This window comes from Chenopodium album, chromosome 18 (genome assembly GCF_948465745.1).
Source record: "Chenopodium album chromosome 18, dcCheAlbu1.1, whole genome shotgun sequence".
NCBI lineage: Eukaryota > Viridiplantae > Streptophyta > Magnoliopsida > Caryophyllales > Amaranthaceae > Chenopodium > Chenopodium album.
The window spans coordinates 38,076,851-38,098,215 of NC_137851.1; the positions used below are offsets into that span (position 1 = coordinate 38,076,851).

The window sequence follows — 21,365 nt, forward strand, 5'->3', positions numbered from 1 at the left end:
TGGTGAACGTTTCTCGGAGATCAGCCAGATGATCCATCTGTTGCTTGGATTTGACTATCATGTCATCGATGTACGCCTCCACATTCCTCCCAATTTGATTAATGAAGACCGTATTAATCATCCGTTGGAAGGTGGCAGGCGCATTCTTCAAGCCAAACGGCATCACAGTATAGCAGAATAACCCCAAATCAGTGACGAAAGCCGTCTTCTCTTAATCTTTTTTCTAGAGGGGTATCTGATGGAAGCCGGAGTAGGCATCCATAAATCTCATCAAGGCGTGACCGGCTGTAGAATCGACCAGACTGTCGATCTTTGGAAGCGGGTAACTGTCCTTTGGACACGCCTTGTTGAGGTCTGTGTAATCAACACACATGCGCTAGGTCCCATTCGGTTTCTTAACAAGGACCACATTGGCCACCCAGTCGGGGAAATTACAAGGCCGAATAAACCTGGCGTCTAGCAGCTTTTTGACTTCGGCAGCCGCCGCCTGACTTCTTTCCTCGCCATGGTTTCTTTTCTTTTGCAGGATGGGCTTCTTTTTAGGATCCACGGCGAGTTTGTGGACAGCGAGATCCGGGCTGACGCCTGGCATCTCTTCCACTTCAAAGGCAAAGATGTCTTTGAATTCTTTCAGCAGAAGGTGTAAGCTTGCACCCAGAGTAGCATAAACAACCGTCTCAACCTTCACAATACGCTCTGGACGGCTGTCATCCAGAGCGAGATCAATGTTTTCACCAGCCGGTTGGGGACGGAGCTCGTCTGACCGTTCTCCGGTCAATGATTGTTATTTTTTCTCTTTTTTCACCTCCACCAGCAGAGGCGCTTTTCTGTTCTTACCAACGGCTGGTGGGGCAGGATTGGCATCCTTGACATCGTCAAGGTCTATTGGTTCCTTCTCTTGGCCGTCTGAGGCCACAGTGTCTTTAACGGCTGAGAGGTAGCACTCCCGAGCCGTCTTCTGATCCCCGTTCAGGGAACCAACAAAGCCATCATCCCGCTCATACTTGATGAGCATGAGAGATGGGATGATTACCGCCTTAGCTTCGTTGAGGGTTGGCCTACCAAGGATGATATTGTAGGCGCTCAACTCCTCAACGACCAAGAATCTGACGACAATGTGTCGTCCCTGGCCTTTTTCTCCCAGCCGGATGGGCAAGTCAATTTTTCTGGCTGGGTAGACCATCCCACCCCCAAAACCAACCAAGGGGTGGGTGACCGGATGCATGCAGCTGACATTGTATTTCAACTTCTGCAGGCACCGGAGACTGATAATGTCCGACGAGCTGCCGGTGTCAATAAGGATCCGTCCAACCAGCTGGTTGGCAACCTTACATTCAATGACGACCGGGTCGTCATGCGGACGGCGGACGCTGCTCCTGTCCTTCTCAGTTATGAGGACGTCTGGGAAGGTGGAAATGGCAGACGCCTGCTCATCATCATCATCCTTGTCCATGTTTCGAAGATGGCTCTTGGTGCCCCGGATGGTAGGGCCACCACATGAAAATCCGCCTGCTATAGTGTAGACCGGATCCTTGTCGGTATCCGAGCTACTAGTAGGCTGATGGGTAGTCTTGGGGGACTGACCCTTGTTTTTCTTCTTTGCCCCAGCTAGGGACTTAGAAATGTAGGACTTTAGAAGCCCTTTGTCAGCCAGACAGTCCAACGTCCGCTGTAGACTGAAGCAGTCGTTGGTGTCATGGCCAACCTCCTCATGGAACTGGCAAAATTTATTTTTGTTCCGTGACTGGACAGAACTCTTCATTGGATTCAGCTTCTCAATGGACAGCCGGTTCTTTACCTCCATGAGGATGGAGTTGCAGTCTTTGTTAAACTCATACTTGGGGACGTACGGTTTTAACTCTCTCTTTTTCTTCTGGGACGGCTGGTCAGAATCACTAACCGCCCAGACTTCTTTTCTCTTTTTGCTCTCTTCTTTCTTGTTACCCGGCTGAGAAGACCGGCTTTCTTTTTGTTTGTCAGACTTCTGACTGACTACTAGGCGTGTAGAGGTCGGTAGCTTGAATGTAGCTCTCCGCCTCCCTCAGGGCCGCCTGTAGCGTAAATGCCCCCTTTCTGACAAGGTCGAACTTAAAAGCCGACTCGTCACTCAGTCCCTTGAAAAAGTCTGTAAAAGCTACCTCGTCAGACAGTCCCTGGATCTGGATTCTGACCAGGTTGAACCGCCTGACATATGAGCGTAGCCCTTCCTTCTCACCCTGCTTAACGGTGCTCAAATTAAAGCTCGTTTTCTTAGCAGGGATATTCATTGAGAAGTTGGTGGCAAACAAGAAGGCTAGCTTCTTGAAGCAATCAATTGAGCCTGCTGGAAAGTTGCCAAACCACTGTTGGGCAATGCCCTTCAGTGTAGTCGGGAAACATCGACACCAGGTGGCATCGTCCCAACCCTGTAAACACATGAGGTTGGTATATGCCATCAGGTGGTCTTCTGGGTTGGTGGTATCATCATAGGTGCCCACCAACACATTCTTAACCTTGGACGGCTGAGCCGCATCGGTTATATTCTTGGGAAACGCAGAGGGTTGTTCACCAAGCTTAAGCAGCCGGAGCTGCTAGTCCAAAGGCTGGACGGAGGTGTATGCCTCCTGTCCTCCAAAAGGAGGAGGCTGCATGAACTGTAGGCCATATTGCCCATTCTGCGCCTGAGGCGCATATGGGACAGACCCAATCATCAGTTGAGGCTCGGTATTGATGGTTTTGCCGCCTGTCCGACTCTCAAGTAAGGACTGTGAGTTCCCTACAGAAGTTTCTTTGAAGCTGTCTGGAAAGCTCGAAGTAGAGGCTGACTCAGACAGCTGCTGGTTTCTCCTCCGCTCGATAATGTGTCGAGCGTCGGAGGCTGTTTTCTTGCTGGTCCCCGGCTGTTCATGTCGAGGCTGCCTCTGAGGACCAGTAGGCAGTAGAATTTTCGACCAGTCAAGTCTGGAGGCCATCCTCTCCTTCTCCCTTTCTTTGTCTTTGGGATGGGGAGTTGGACGCCTGTCCTTGACGGGATTTTTCTTCCCAAGAGTGGGAGACTTCTTAGCCGGCGGACTCTTGCTAGAGCCTGCCTTGTTTTTGTTGATCATGGCCTTGATTTCACCCTTGAAAGAGTTCATGAATTTCATGAGCTCATCCCGGGTGACTGGGACTTGACCTCTGGCCTTCTGGGTTTTCCCTTCTGGCCTCTTAGAGGGGCGCCTGCTTGGGCCCGCCTGGTCAAGATTGCGCTCCAATTTATCTTTGGAACGCTTGTACTTAGACATGAAGGACCCATCCTTTGTGATGTAGGTCTCCACGTCATCATCATCTTCATCATCAGCTTCATCCTCAGTGACGACCTCAGGCGGAGGCCGAGGGAACGACTGAGGGATTCCAGAACCTCCCGACTGAGATGCCGGTTGAGGGTTTTCTTGGTTCTCCGGTTGTATAACCGGTTGTAAGTTTGTAAGATCAGGAATGGGTACAGACTCTCCAACCATCTTTGAGGTACTCTCCCCACAGACGGCGCCAAATGTTTTGGGTGTTTTTGTCCCTCGGGAGAGTTACAGCTCGAAGACTGGTCCGGTGCGGCCTGTACCTGCAAGACAAACGGAGACACCAGTTGGTAGGTGCTCCGCCTCCGACGATCAAGTTAGTAACTTTAAAGGAGAGAAAAAGGTGCGGAATTTAGGTGGGGATCTGCTCGGGTTCCAAGCTCAATTGTCTCTATCAAATGGACAGTTTGTAATAAATGATAGAACGTGCCCTCCAAAAGAGGAGAATCTCCCTATTTATAGGGTCCTTGGGAATTGTGCCCCTGATTAGGTCACAGAACCCTAATTAGTGGTGGGCTGCGCCGTTTTACGGCTTTCTCGGGATTTGGGCCTGAAGGCCGTCATCCTCCAAATATCTGGGATGACACGTGTCAAGCAGGGATAGGTCCACTTTGGACCACCCTGGGGCTGACACGTGTCGCCCTCTGGTTGGTCCACATGGCGGGGTAAAATTACCCTAAACAACTGTCACTTAATTTACATCCACTTTTTCATCTCTAGGCCCAAATTCAAAATTTTCATTTTTCTTTAAAAATTACATTTACCCTTGCTTATGTACCAAAACATAAAATTGCTACCATTCAATCAACATTAGAGAATTGGGATATGGCTTTGCGAGTGGTTCGTTATTTGAAAGGTACTCCGAGTCAGGGAATTTTGTTGAGTGCAAGACCTGACTTTGTAGAGTTGGTGTGACTCATATTAGGCGACTTGTCCTCTCACTCGTAGATCTTTGTCCGATTGGCTTGTATTTTTTTGGTAAGTCGCCAATCTCGTGGAAAACGAAGAAGCAACATAGTGTCAAGGTCTTAGCTTCTTCGGCAAAGGTCGAATACCGGTCTATGGCTGCGGTAAATTATGAATTAAATTGGCTTAAGGCTTTATTGTTAAGTTTGAGTGTGCAACATCCGAAAGCAATCAAGTTATTTTGTGATAGTGAGTCTGCACTACCCATTGCAAGGAATCAAGTTTTTCATGAACGAACAAAGTACGTTGAGGTTGACTTTCACTTTGTTCGTGATACAATTAATGAAGGCTTAATTTCTCCTTCTCATGTTTCGACTTCGTCTTAGCTTGTAGATATTTTTACAAAGGCTCTCGACAAGTCACAGTTCGACTATTTGCTTTCCAAGTTTCTAAGTTGGGCATTTTTTCACTACATGCTCCAACTTGAAGAGAGTACTAATATAATATCATATCTCATATTTAGGGATTATCTTACAGGATATTTTATCTTGTATATTGTAGTCAATTCATATCTTCCTAGTATATTGTGGATTCTAGGGTTAGGAATATTATAACTTATATATTTTTCCGCAACGCTAATGAGAAGGTAATCAGTGATCATAAGAATTCTTCATCTAAGCAGGCTATTAGAAAAAATTTGGTGATCATAACAAGAGCTTTGTATAATTCTTGAATTTTAAATTAATTTATCTAATGTAATGTTAGGTTTATATAAGTTGAATTTGTACATAATATTCAAAACCAGAATATTTAGGGCTTGTTTGGCATCATTTTTAATTTTTATTTTCCTGATTTTTTAAAAAACAAAAAACCAAAAACAAGAAACAAGAAAAAGGTATTTTCACTGTTGTTAGTTATCCAAAATATCATAATTTTTATAAGCTAAACTAGTTTTTAATTCATTATATGACATATATCATGTGATTTCAAAAAAATAGAAAACGAAAACCACAACAATACCAAATGAACCATAAGTTTTAGAATTAGGGTTTTAAATCATGTGACGGTAATTAATTTATGGATTTTTTTTTTAGGGTACATAGGATTACAATTTAGGAGTACAGGATTACAATTTACTACATATTCTCCACCAATTTTGCTTAATTTCACTTGAAGCATGTCCAATTCACCCTATTACATTGTAATGCAATAATTAAATGAAGCAAGGTTAAGTTTTTAGTTAGAAGGTTAAAGGTTACGAAATGTACCAAGAAGCTGGGGATGATGCATAAAAGAGGGAAAGGGAGATAAAAAGATTACCACAATGAGTGAGTGTGTGTGAGAAAGAGACGATTGATGGAAGATTTTGTATTGTCCATGTACGGAGGGAAAAATAAAAAGGATATAAGTTCTTAGTTTATAGTACATGACATCCATGTTATTGTTTTAATGCAATATTAATTATATTATTTGGAAATCGAATGATACCTTTAATTGTCAATTTGTAAGAATTAGTAACATTTTTATTTATAACGTCTCATTTTACTATATTTGTCCTAATTTAAAAATCACAAATTATGAAGTATATGGGATATCACGTATATGAAGTATTATTTAACAAAGTTGTCAAAGTACATTAATATTACATGTATGTTCTTTTATTTAGGAGCATGATACACGGATATTACATGTATGTTCTTTTATTTAGGAGCATGATACAAGGTATGCTTCTAAACACCATGTTATCATTTTGATATGTAATATTTTAATGTTCGATCGGTAAAATCAACAGGTAGTCTTCGGCTATAACTATGCAACATAATCTCTATGGACATACAATCGCTTATTTTACTCATCTTTTTTGTTAATTTCTACTCACTTTTCATTTTTATATTCGTTTTTCTAATTTTTATTTACTTTTACTTTATTTCATCTATGTCAATCTTTTACTCATACTACGGAGTATTTATCATCTTCAACCCCACTTTTTGTGATCTAATTATATTTAATAATATGGCCCCCTTTTAAGTTACCTTAATTTCCGTTACTAGAAAAGTAAGACTCGGATAAAATGACAGTATTAATATTTAATTAATTTAGTACTCCGTAATGATTTCATATAATTATTTATATATTACTTAACATTAACTCATAACTATTAATGTACAATTGATAATTATTATCTACTTAATATTGATACTTATATGATTAATCATTGACTCTTTCCTTTGTTCCATTTTATTTGTCACATTTGCTTTTTGCACAATTTTGTAATGCATAAAATTATTTTTAAAATGCCTTTAGTTACACTTTATTAAAAAAAATTAAAAAATAAAAACAAAAAAAAATAAAAAAGAACAAGAAGAAGTTGATATCCTGAAAACATACAAGATGCATCAATCAAGATCTGTTATATGGGATAAACAAAAGAAGTGAAGAGAGTACTAATTATGATGTATAGAGGCAATAGATCATAAATTAGAAATTATGATCAAATCATAAATTATATAACTAATTACTCTATCAGATTAATAATCAATAATTTAAAATGGATAATAATAATTAATAATAAGTAACTAATACCACTCAATTCACGTTTAGAAAAAGTGAAGTATTAAAAAATGGAAATAAGAGTTAGATTGTGTAAGGAAAAAAATGAAAATAGTACAAAAGGAAGGAGGAAAAAAAAAAGCGAATGTAAGAAAATTGTAATGAAAAAAAGGGAAGAAAAAGTGTGGTGTAAGGGGTAAAGTAATTAGTAACAAGTGGTAATTTAATTTAATTAAAATTGCAAAAGACAATATAACAGTAAGAGTGTTTTATTCATTTTAGTGCAACTTTTGTATAATAATCTATATTGTGAAAGTGGTTTAAGAAAAACATTATTATTAATTTTTTTTAAAGGGAGGTTTATGAGAAACCAATAAAAGAGGGAGAACGAAACCAATAAAATGTAATGAGTGGGGATCATGGTAGAGTAGATAGAGAACTTAAAATTGTAGATGGTTGCTAAATGTAGAATTAATGCATGTATATTGAAGCAAATTAAGGTAAGCTTTACTTTCATTTTCCAAAAAGTTAATATTGTGAAAATATTATACGAAACGTATCTAACAAGACCCCACATGAATATATTTTACTGAACATATAAATATTGACTAGTTTGTCGCTCGCGCGTCGCCCCGAATTTCTTTTGACTACAAATTCTAAAAAATGACCTTCAGTTTGTATAATTTTTTGAATGAATGTTTTTTTTAGTAATAAAATGACACTGTTGTGAAATAAAAACAATAAATACAACAAATAAAATGGAAATTTTATTCATGGTGAATCAATGTGAAATAATTTTTCACTAAATACGACAATAATGGTAATAAAAGATGGAAATTTTAAAGGGTGTATGGTTTTAATGTGGTCCAAATAATTATTTGCATTTGACATGTTATTATCCATGTGACACTATGTCAAATTCTCATGATGACATAAGAGGGACATATATCGTAACATGTTGTCCCTTTGAGTTTTAATAATATTATTATTGATTATAGATATGTAGTCAAACAAGCGTAATAAATTGTGTAAAATTCTAGTTGTTGCAATATTACTAGAACGGAGGAAGTATATAATAAGAGTTAAACATATCTATAACAAATATATTAAAACTCAAAGAGATAACATGATATCTTCACATGTCATTCTTCCCTTGATATGTTTTGGTGTTCTAGGCCCTCCTCTAGGGTTTATTCACTCTACTAGGCCGCTGGACGAGGGGATGGGAATGACTCTACTAGGCAAAAGCACTCACGAAATGCGGGTATAGGGTGGGCTATCTCTATGGATTGGGTGGTGTTCCCGGATGGTGGCGGCTCTTTTTGCAGGGCGGCTTCGGCCCTACATGCGGAAACCCTTGCTCTCTTATATGCTCTTAGATGGGCCAACACTAAAGACTACGCTAACATTGTTGTTTTTACAAATTCTTGTGAGCCGGTGACGACTCTTTGTGGAGGGGTGCCGACACCCATTAGCACTCATTGGACTTTTGAAGGCATTCAGCAATGGGGCTTTAAATTTCAGATAGGGATCATGTTAAAATAGCAAATGACATAGCTAAAAGCTGTAGAACTAGTTTGTCAAGCTTTGTAACGTAGTCTGTACTGTTTATTGTGATGTCTAGAAAAAAAAATGTTTTGGTGTTATATGAGCGTTATGTGTCATCCTACGTGTCATCACTCTTCCATCATTACATTTTAACTATGTTTAGTCTCTTTAAAAAAAAACTCTTCATTGGTTTAAACTCTATGTAGTAATTGTTTTGTTTGATTGAAAAACTCTTCATATATATAACCATCTTATTTAAATTTATCTTGGAATGTAACTCCTTAGTAATTGCATAATAATATAATTTGTAAGAAATTAATCATTACTCTTTTTTTCTTGTGCATTAATTCATAAAATTGTAGTTATAGTGTAATATTTATTAGTAGACATTGACATCAAAATTATAAGGATTTGATCTTTTATTTATCCATTATATAATATTGTAAAAATTATTCTTATAACCAAACCAGCTCATACAAATAGTTTACTTAAGCTCCCATTGACAAACATGACTAAAGTATAATTTTAATAATTTCTGTCAAACTAACAAATTTATAATGACCTGCTCGGGCCCATAACTAATTAAAAATTACTTTGTTGACAAGTGCATAGGTCAACATGCTGCAATATTAGTGAAATAGAGATCGTAAATATATTTTAGCAAATATTTAAAATGATTAAAAGTTAATTTATTGTTTTACTAAATGTATCATTTTGACTTTTACGCTAATCATATAATCCCTCCATCTTTCTTTTTAAGTGTTAAAATTTCTAAATGCGGTCAATTTTTTTAGAAATTATATATACACCCAGGTGCACGGTGCACTTAAGGCTATTGTTTGCTCATTTCGATGATTATTGTTCATTTTATCGTCTAATGAATAAACAAATATCTTTGAGTGCACCGTACACCCGGTGTATATAACACTCTCTCAAATTTTTTACTGCCTCCGTTACATATTATTTGCAACGATTTGACATAAAGTAGAGAGGAAAAATGTCTAATCGTTGCAAATAATATGAAACGGAGGTAGTAAGTATTATACTCAGTATTTTTATTTTTTTTCTTTTAAACTATTACTTCAATCAATCAATCAATCAATCAATCAAAGCCTTAATCCCAAAAGTGGGGTCGGCTAACATGAACCAAATTTGATTATTCCGTGTAGTCATCAACATAAATCTTTCTCCTCCATCCCTTACGATCCAAAACTTCATCCTCACGTAAATCCATGCACTTCATATCCTTCCTCACTCCTTCCAACCAAGTCATCTTTGGTCTCCCTCTTCCTCGTTTAATCCCTCCATGGTCCCACTCTTCCACTCTTCGCACCGGTGCACCCTCGGGTCTCCGTCTTACATGTCCAAACCAACGCAGACGATTTTCCCTTAATTTATCTACAATGCCCGTCACACCTACTTTCTTGCGAATAACCTCATTTCTGATTCTATCTCTTAAAGTGTTTCCACACATCCACCTTAACATGCGCATTTCCGTAACCTCCATCTTTTTAATATGCTCTTTCTTAGAAGCCCAACATTCTGTACCATAGAGCAACACTGGTCTTATGGCAGTCCTGTAGAATTTTCCCTTCAACTTTAAGGGAATGCTGCGGTCGCATAGCACTCCCGTGGCCGCTCTCCATTTAAGCCACCCTGACTTAATCCTGTGGGTCACGTCTTGATCAATGTCACCATTCTTCTGGATGATCGACCCTAGGTACTTAAAACATTCACTCATGGTCAAATCCTTTCCATCCAAACTCACCACTTCATTGCTTGTCCCCCTCTGAGTGCCAAAACGACATACCAAATATTCAGTCTTACTCCGACTTAGCTTAAACCCTCTAGATTCCAACCTTTGCCTCCATTGCTCCAACTTGACATTAACCCCATCCTTAGTCTCATCCACCAAAACGATATCATCTGCGAACAGCATACACCATGGAACCTCATCTTGAATTGGTCTAGTTAATTCGTCTAGAACCGTTGCAAAAAGAAAAGGGCTTAATGCAGACCCTTGATGCAATCCGATTGTAATAGGGAAATCTTTTGTCAACCCTCCGCATGTCCTCACATTTGTTGACACATCCCGATACATATCCTTAACTAGGTCTACATACCTTCGTGGGATACCTTTCTTCAACATTGCCCACCAAAGTATCTCTCTTGGCACCTTGTCATATGCCTTCTCTAAATCAATAAAGACCATATGAAGATCTTTCTTCTTTACCCTATAAAACTCCATCATTTGTCTTATCAAATGGATTGCCTCCATAGTAGATCTCCCAGGCATAAAACCAAATTGGTTATCTGAAATGCTTGTGCATGCCCTCAACCTTTGTTCAATCACCCTTTCCCACAACTTCATAGTATGGCTCATAAGCTTAATTCCTCGATAGTTAGAACAATCTTGAGCGTCTCCTTTGTTTTTATAAACCGGGACCAAGGTGCTCTTCCTCCAATCTTGTGGGATCCTTGTAGCCGTCCATATCTTGTTGAAAAGGTTTGTTAACCAATCAATACCAATCTTACCCAAACACCTCCACACCTCTATCGGTACCCCATCAGGGCCAACCGCCTTCTTAGGTTTCATCTTCCTCAGTGCAATCTCCACCTCTACTCTCCTAATCCTTCGCACATACTCCATGTTGATTTCTTCATCACTCATAGAGGTATCTCCTATCACAACTCCATTACTTCCATTAAATAATTCATCGAAGTACCCCTTCCACCTGTCCTTGATGCCCTCCTCTTGCACTAGGACCATTTGGTTCTTATCTTTGACACACTTCACCATGCCAATATCCTTCCTTGCCTCTTGTCTTCTCTTTGCCATCTTATAAATGATCCTTTCTCCCTCCTTGGAATCAAGCTTTTCATAAACCTCCTGATATGCCTTTTCTTTTGCTTGGCGAACAGCTGCCTTTGCCTTACTCTTAGCCTCCTTATACGCTGCAAAGGTTTCATCACTCCTACATTTTCCTAGGGCTTGATAGCATTCCCTTTTTTGCTTAATTACTGCTTTCACCTCTTCATTCCACCACGAAGTATCTCTCTGTACCGAAGTTCTTCCCCTTACTTCCCCTAAGACCTCTTTGGCCACTCTTAGGAAACAGTTCTTCATTCGTAACCAGGTCATGTCCGGATCCACCTCTCCATCCCAATCCGCTTCTTCAATTACCTTTTCTGTAAAAACCTTAGCTTTTGCATCCCTTAGGGTCCACCATCTTATCCTTGGTTCTTCTTGTCTAACTTTTTTCTTCGCCTTCTCTTTCAGACGAATAGTCATTACCAATAGCCGGTGTTGGGTGACCACACTCTCCCCTGGGATAACCTTACAGTTTATGCAACTTTGTCTATCTATGCTCCTTGTGAGCAGGAAGTCTATTTGAGTTGCATTTGCTCCATTCCGAAAAGTTATCAAGTGTGAATCCCTCTTCTTAAACCAAGTATTAGCCAAAATTAAATCATATGATTGGGCAAAATCCATAATAGCTTCACCACCGGCGTCCCTCTGCCCATACCCAAAGCCTCCATGGACACTCTCATAGCCATCTCGGCTCGCCCCAACGTGCCCATTTAGATCCCCTCCAATATATAACTTCTCTGAGTGGTGGACACCCTGCACCACCTCGTCTAGGTCCTCCCAAAATTGTCGTTTCTCTTCTGCATCTAAACCCACTTGGGGAGCATAAGCACTGATAACATTCACAATCTCCTTGCCACATAGCAACTTCAGCCTTATCAACCTATCGTTCTTCCGATAGACCTCGATCACCTCTTTTGCCAACCTCTCATCGAGAACCACACCAACTCCGTTCCTAGCTCCACCATTCCTTGTTCTGTGGCTCGTTTCTTGCCCAACATACCATACCTTATACCCCAAAACCAAGCCTCGAGCTCCTTCTCCTGTCCATCTTGTCTCTACTATTACTTCCTTCGTTTTTATTTACTAATAATAAATCATTTTAGTGCGGATTTCAAGAAATACTCCATATTAAATCATAAAAATGAACAAATAAATAAATAAGAGATAGTACTAACTGTGATACAATTGTCTAAAAAAAGTGTTGAAGTGACAGTGGTCTCAAATTTCTCCACTAGGAAACAGACAATTTTTACCACAGAGAAGTAGTAGTACAAACAAGGCTCATATATATAGACACACCACACATGCACAATAAAAATTAGAGAGGGAGTAGTCTAAATTAATGAAAAAAAAAAAGAAAGAAAGATGAAATATGGATTGACAGGAAGTTAAAGTGGTAGAAGAGTAGTAGTGCCATTAATATGAAAAGATGTTCTGACAAAGCGTACAGGCTATACCTACAGGAACTCTATCCCACTCATTGTTTCGACCATTATAGCATAAGCATCCTAAGTTCATTTCTTTAATTTTTTTTCTAATTACTATTCTCGTCATTTTTATTTTATTTCCCCAAGATTCTTTAATTATTTTTCTATTATGCCGACAATTTCCATGCCTATTTAGGATTATTTTTATTTCTTTACTGAGTGCTCCTTTGTTTTAAAAGTACTTCCTATGCTACACACGTCTTTAATGATAAATAATTTGTGACTTGTTATACATAGTAAAATTGTATAGAAAAAAAAAGTAGCAAAAAGACCTTAAATGAAATTTGGTTATTCCGTAAAAAATACTTTATCCGTTCCCTAATATATGAAATATTGGACTTTTTTCACTATTCATGCATTAGCTTGGATCATAATTTTTTTTAACATAGTAAAAACATATTTAATCATAAAACATGTTGTTAGAAATGTAGTTAAAGTTTTATAATATAATTTATAAAATAAATTTCGTTAATATTTAATTATATAAAAATAAAATCAAACTAGTGTAAGAAAATATGTGCAATGTTGATTGTGTCTTGTATTTTGAGGCAGAGAGAGTACAAGTCTTCTGTCGGATTGGACTATTACCCTAATGGAATTATTTTTTCAAACAATGAAATTTAAATTATTACAGAGTACAGACAGAAAATGAAAACGTGTGAATTTCTTCTTAATTATTACTGCTTTAAATTATATACTTCCTGTTATTTATTCATCTTTATTAAATTACTCGAAAAAAATATGAGAAAAAGATGGTTATCATGATGGCAAAAAGAACATGTTATAGAATTGTAAAAAACATTGTATAGAAATGTATAGACCATTCGGTTAAAGTGAAAAGAACACGTCATAGAATGTTAAATAATATTCTTTATCTTCATGTTCTTTAATTATCAGTATAATATACTTTTATTCGTAACATAATGTTAATTGTTTATATTAAAATGTTCTTTGAATTTTGTCTTTAGATTATGGTGGTTGAATAAAAATAATTTTCATTACATTAAATTATCATTATAGGTGATCAAAAATTCGGGTCGGGCCGAGCCTTAACATAATATCTCGTGCCCAAACCTGGAAAATATGGCGGGCTTTTTCGGATCGGGTTTGGATTTTCAACTAAAAATGCATTTTTAAGCTTGCCCAAACCTGCCTTATTTTCGGACCGGGCTGAGGTTGACCACCTCTAATTATCATGTTTATTATTAATATTACGGATGTTCTTTAGATATGTATAAAGAACATAAAGTTTGATTTTTTTTTTACAAAATAGCTATATGTTCTTTACAAAACAACTATATGGTTATTACAATACAACTATGTGAGGTTTTTTATAAAATATCTAGATTTTCTTTATAAAATAACTGTATGTTTTTTATTGAACAACTAAATATTCATTCTACCTTTTAAAAAGAAAATGGATACACGGAGCATTGTGCATCCGCCTCCATGGAAAAAATTTCATCATGATAGTACTTCAATAACTAAGTTTTGACACCCATACAATAAAACGCAGAAGCTTATCCCCGCGTATTGAATACTCGTATTAGATAGTCTTATAAACTGCAAAAACATTTTTTTGATCGGGTTTGGATTTTCAACTAAAAATGCATTTTTAAGCTTGCCCAAACCTGCCTTATTTTCGGACCGGGCTGAGGTTGACCACCTCTAATTATCATGTTTATTATTAATATTACGGATGTTCTTTAGATATGTATAAAGAACATAAAGTTTGATTTTTTTTTACAAAATAGCTATATGTTCTTTACAAAACAACTATATGGTTATTACAATACAACTATGTGAGGTTTTTTATAAAATATCTAGATTTTCTTTATAAAATAACTGTATGTTTTTTATTGAACAACTAAATATTCATTCTACCTTTTAAAAAGAAAATGGATACACGGAGCATTGTGCATCCGCCTCCATGGAAAAAATTTCATCATGATAGTACTTCAATAACTAAGTTTTGACGCCCATACAATAAAACGCAGAAGCTTATCCCCGCGTATTGAATACTCGTATTAGATAGTCTTATAAACTGCAAAAACATTTTTTTTGGGGCCAAATTATTTATTCAGTATCAAAGAAAAAGTAAAAAATTACGGAGTACAGATAAAACTACAGAATTAAAAGAAGTGTTGGTTTCTAATTTTCATTTTACCTCATAGTAATAATTTTACTTACTGATTGACTTTAGAATAATATGTCAAGTTAGGGGCTTAGGGAAATTTGGAGTCTGATAGATTGCAAAAAACACATAAATACCAGTTTATATTTGGCAGAATTATCAACGTTGAGTCAGCTACGTCCACATATAACCAACAAAAAATTCTCTTTCCCTATACAAAAGATAATACTCCGTACTTCATAGCTTACAAATCAAATTAGATTAATAATCTACAAATATACTCGAAAAGGCGATAGAAAATTTTTATCACAAAATAAAATAATCAGTTTGACTCTAATTACCACATAATATCTATACTTGTGTTAAAGAAAGAGCTATGTTTCGGTTTTAAAATAAGAATATATAAATAAATTACCCCGTACTAAAAATGAAACCATAAATCATGTTCAAGATCAAAATTTACGATTGTTGACCATCAATACATACGATATATAGCTACTTTTAAAAAAATAAAAAAGAATATATATATATATATATATATATATATATATATATATATATATATATATATATATATATATATATACTTGTATAGTAAATTGAGTGATTTATCATTATATATACTTGTATAGTCAATTGAGTGATTTATCATGTCGATGTGAATTTTCTAAATACCAATTTAAATATCTATAATGTTATTAATTAATACGTACTTAAATAATAATTATGTTTAAAGTAGTTAGTATCTTAACATGTCTGTTATGCATATGTAATGCTTATTTAGAAAGAGGAAATAAAACTATGAAAAAACATCTACTCCGTACATTAAACAAAACAAACATTATAGAAAATATATATATAATTTAATCATACATATAGATACATAATAAATAGTAAAAAAAAAAATGGATAATGACAAATATACACAATCAAAATAGGAGTTGAGGAACAATAGATTACAAATGAGTATCAAGTGAATTAAATGCATAAACAAAAGAAAACAGTTAAAGAGTATCTTATAAACAGGAGTACTTTTATTGATCAAATAGGTTAACTTTTACTCCGTATCTCTAAAACAGTTTATGTGGAGGACATTATTGGCAAAGATAAAATACAAAGAGGAAAATGTTGTTGGTAATTTAAAAAAGGAAATAAAGTAGAAAACAATTTTTTTGGAGTTCGCATGAGATGTATGAAACTAAAGCAAAATGGATACCTATCTGAATTAAATTATCAAATGTTTAGCCAATACAATTGGAGTGAGAATAATTTTCTCAAGTAAAAAAACCATAAACATCTAATTGAAAATAAAGGAGAGATAGAGAAGAAAATTTGTGGCACCAAATGTACGTGTTCATTTCTCTGACCTTTTTGTAGAATTTTGGCCTCAAAATGTCTAAAAGCTACAAGTATTTCATTAAGTCGAAAATTTTCCAATTACCAAACTATTGTGGACTTTTTTTAGGAACATTTTAGAATGCAGGAGCAATAATCAATCATAAGAATTGTATGCCCAATATTAGATAATACTTCGTATTAGATAGGAAAGTTGCAAAGCATTATAATATATCTAATAATACCATGTACTCTTATTGTTTTGTTTATACAAGTTCAGATAATATTAGAGAATTTCAAATAAGTTTTCGTAATTCAAACCAAATTGAACAAGAACACAACCTATTATTATGAGAAACTCATATAGATCATATCTTTAGATATATCCATATGGACCAATCCTTCACATATCTACTTAATGTAGAGAGTGTTATTCAAACTTAATTGAATTTTTTTTTTAACTTATATGTAGTTTGAAACTTATTTGAATTTATTGCTTAATATAATTGTGGATCGAAATTGATCTTAACTTATTTTCTCAAAACAATTTTAAACTTATTTAATTCACTCTGATATGACTATGTGTTACCAAATTTTTTAAAAAAGTAAACGTCGAACATAGCATATCATAAATATGTGAAGATTATACAAGGCGCTTGATCTCTTTTCGTGGTTTAAGCAACCTATCACTAAAGGCCTAAGGGGTCATCTTGTAAAGTGAAAAAAAACAAAGAAAACAAAAGGAAATTTTCACAAGTTAAACACACTTTATATGCTAGTATAACATTTTTAATAGATTAATATAAAACATGTTTATGATTTGTATAATAAAGCCACAAAATGCAATAACTTAGGCAAAATTTTGATATTATCATACGAGATTACTTATCATCTTCAGATAGAATCTTACTCGTATCAACTAAGCTAAATGACATTCATAATGACTTGGTTACTTATTTCAGCTCGACACTTACCACGGAAACTAAAATATCTAGAATAGTCCATGCCAAAACAAAAAGAAGAAGAACACAGAAAGGCAAGAAGAAGAAAAAACAAGCAAAAAAAATTTAATTATTCACAAACCGTTACAACTTAGAATGGATGCTTCCCCTTTTCAACTCGTGAATTGAGTGATTATAGGTTAGGGTTACCCTTACCCAATAATTATATAGGCCGCATTTAAAAAGATTAAAGAAAGAAATATGAAGTATTAAAGCATTACGCATTAATAACATTGATGAACTCTTAATTTTGTCATAAATTTTCAAATTTGAGCAAGAAATACTGTGTATTATTTTAGAAAATATGTAATGCTTATACATCGTATGTATATATCATCACGACGAGAAAGTTGCAGCCATAGAATGTGAGGTGAGAAAGCCGTACACTCACAATCTAGATGGTAGCCAGGTTTAACTGGAAACTAATTTTTGTATTATCTGATGAATTTTGTTGTTTTACCTTTATTTCATTTAAGTAGGATCCAAACCCGACATTCTCAAACTTGAACCAGACTAAACCGACTCGTTTAACAGGTCTAATTATTAATAATGCATTAATCAATGAAAGTAGGCTGCATAACTGTTCAAACTGTACCTGTAGAAAAGACACTGACACGACCATTGCCAAGGACATTGAGCTGAGCTTCGATCCTCCTCATAAAATCCATAGCTTCTTGGACTGGCCTTGTTAATTCCTCCCTATACTTTACTAGCATATCATAATATGCTTCCTGCCCAAAAATAATTAATTATTGTCAACAATTAAATCATTAATTAATACAGTACAATCTTACAAGTTTATAAGAATTACTGTTGTAACTTAAACATGGGTTTCCGTATTAATAGGAGTGCCAAAATCAATTCCCCATATTTTATTTAGAAGAGTAAGATAAAAGTTTGTACAAATAATAAATTAGAGATTAGATTAAGGTGATTCACCATAAATTGGTCCAATTCTGGATCCTTAGATGGGTCCCTACAAGTTGAGAAGGAAGCCCTTTGCCTTGCTTCAAACTCCTGCTGCGCCGCTGCTAGCCGTGCAGCCACCTCCGGCGGCGCTCCCACCTACCATACATTGAAACACTATATAAGTCCATCATAAAAGAGTTTTTATTTTACTCTGTCCAATACATATTCGGATCAACTGATAAGAGAGTTGTCCAATCATTTTGGTCTTAATTTGGCTCAAATCAAGAATTAGTCGGAAGAGGCTTCAGATAGGGGTCATTGGTAGGTTTACCTAAAATTAAAATAAAAAAATAAAAAAAAAAAAAAGAGGGAAAAAAAAATGGTGTTCTCTATGTGTTGTCAAACCAATGAGATCTCACATAAAATTCATGCCAAAAAAATTAATTTAGCAAAATATAAGAGGGTGAGAGGATACCTTTTGGCAAGCAAGGTAAGCTTCCAAGAGGCTAGAATATTGAGGATGAGAAATGATCTTAGCTTTAATAGCATCAACTTCATGACTACCACAACTACTTGTGGTATTCACATGATTATTTTGCTCACCACCACCTACATCGTCTTGATCTTGGTGGTGGTGCTGCTGCATATGAGGATGAAGCGAAGGCGGTGTCGAATCTTCTACACCTCGGCCACAACTCGTAAGTAAAGGGTAATGAAATCTAGAAAAATGTTGTTGAGGATGATGGTGGTGTTGTTGATGATGATTATTTGTACCAGCCTCCGTCTTCACAACCGGAGGCTGTTGTTGCAGAAAACAAGATTGAGGATGAAATAATGATGTCGTTGTTCTCCCAACGTACGACGACGAGGGTGAAGTCGAACAAGAGTTGTTCGGTCCCAAAATTGATGATGTTACATATGTAAAATTCCGAGCTCCACTATTCTCACTCAATTCATGACTATAATCTTCCATTTTAAAAAATAAAAAATTAGGCTTAAATTATTTTTTTCTTGATAAAACCCTAAATATTTCGGATGATCCTTTGAGAAGATCCCGCCATTCGTAACAGGTAACAAGCGATGGATACTCGAAACTTCGAACAAGGAATCGGGATCGTAGAACTATACAAATTAGATGGAAGAGAAAGACGAAGATAGGGTTAAAATAAACAAAGATAAGGAGTTGCACTAGAGAAAGGAGAGAAATGTTAACGAAGTGTACGGATAATAGAATAGAACGAAGAAATAATATAATGAAGGAAGAAGATATGATAAGAAGTTGTGTTGATTAGTTTACACAAAAAATAATAGTGATGGCTTTGTTTTCTGGAGTTTGGACAGAAGGGGAGATTGATAATTGATAAAAAGATGATTCTTTTTGTTATTTTAACCAAAAAAAAGAAGTATGGTTGATAATTAGTCAGGTAGATTAGGCCCCATTGGTTATTAAAAGAGATAATGACACATTAAATATTGATTAATTTTGTGGAATTTGGTTAATCTTTTTGTGGGGTATTCACCATTATGAAGTGTTAGACAGTGTTAGTACCTGTTGTATGGTAGAAGGGATTACCCTCACAAAACTGATTTGACCTTTAAAATATACTTGTAAATTACAACTTTTTATACTCGTGTCAATATATTCAATGTAAAAAATGTACACCACAATACAAAGTATTCATATAGTTGTATCTAATATTTCATCTGTTTTTTATAATTACACCATTTTGAATTACTAAGGCTAGGTTTCTAAAATTCTCAATACAGATTGTTATTGGTCTAGTCTTGTGTAAAACATTACTGGTCATACTTAACACAGTTCAAAAATTAATTCTTTGTACTATGCATAAAAACATTTAAATATGAATCAATTATACAACTCGAACCAAATTTAATAAGACACTTAGTAAAATGTTTTATATTCTACTTATTAAAAAACAAAAAATAAGTGGAAAAATATTCGACATTGAACTTTTACCTTGATCATTTTTCCAAAAGCTAGTTTAGAACATAGTATATTTTGGTCACGTTTACTACGTTTGTTTTAAAGTTTATTGGTAGTAAATTAATGAAATAAAATAGTACCTTGTCTCTTAAAGTTAGGGCTTAAACTATTTTTCTATACGGAGATTGTGGAGTTAGCATTTTAGCAGTGCTTTCTAACTTCTTGATGATCATAATTCTTTTTTAAGCGTACAGTGATCAAAGCACTTGTGGAGCATTTTATAAAATTGTACGATACTGTCCAATGACAAACCCTATATCAAATATCATAAAGAGTCTGTCAATGATTTTAATATTTCTCAAATAGATATGAACACTCTCATTTATTTCTTTTTTTGTTGTGTATATAAAAGTTAAGGTTTGCTTTACTTGAAAATATGAGAAGTGAAAATTGGTATAAATCAGAAGTATGTTGAGTTGTTTAACAAACACAAAGTTGTTGTTGTATCTTCTATACATATTAAGAATCCTTCATCCAAAAAAATTGAGCAATGAAATTACTTGCCTAAACTATTTCCCGTGGAAATTGAATCTTTTTATACTCAATTAATAATTTTTGCAATTTGAATACGAAATAAAAACTAAATGGGGAAACAAGACTGTACAACATTTCATATCAACCAAATGACAACTTCATTACGAATTGAACTTTCGTTCAATTAAATGATTTCCTTAATTTATATGAACACAAATTCTCCAAAAAGATAGGTGTACGTTAATTTATTATAAGACAGATTAAAGTTATCATAAAAATATTTAATGTTATCCTTTATATTACAAAAGTTATTATTTTTTAATAGGGTAATGTTATATGCAACCCTTAGGGCTGCATATAAGCATTTAATATACTTTCTTTTTTAGTATTAAGTTGGAAATTTATCGACAATTTACGAGTAATCGATGTAATAAATGTTTACTTATTGTTTTTTCTTTCCATTTTTAGCTTCTTATATGCAGCTCTAAGGACTGCATATATATCTTTTTCCTTTTTAATATTATCTTACAAAAAATTTATAATGCATTAAATTAATCATATTGACCTTTATAGTATGTAATCATGAATAAATACTCCCTCCGTGTTTTTTTAAGTGTTACACTTTGACCGGCACATAGCTTTAGGTAATTTAATAGACTTAAATAAATTAAGAGGTAAGTGGAGTAGTTGAAGTATTAAAAAATGGTAAAAGAAAGATAGTGGGGTTAATAATTTATTGAAAAGTAATGAATGTGAGAGAAAACTTATAATAAAAAAGTAGTAGTGAGTTTGGTGGAGACTGTGAGAGGAGAGAGATATAATATGTTAAC

At 35.1% G+C, this 21,365-nt stretch overlaps 1 protein-coding gene across 1 annotated transcript in view; it reads right to left on the reverse strand.

Moving 5' to 3' along the window:
• The window catches only part of LOC145590848 (homeotic protein knotted-1-like), a 31,931-nt gene extending 12,902 nt beyond the window's left edge, over nt 1-19,029 (reverse strand). The window contains exons 1-3 of the mRNA XM_081647234.1: nt 18,532-19,029; nt 18,087-18,212; nt 17,743-17,878 (exon numbers count right to left, since the gene is read on the reverse strand). Of these exons, the coding sequence (XP_081503360.1) occupies nt 17,743-17,878; nt 18,087-18,212; nt 18,532-19,029 (760 nt within the window). The remainder of the gene's footprint in view (nt 1-17,742; nt 17,879-18,086; nt 18,213-18,531) is intronic.
• Between the last annotated feature and the right edge of the window lie 2,336 nt (nt 19,030-21,365).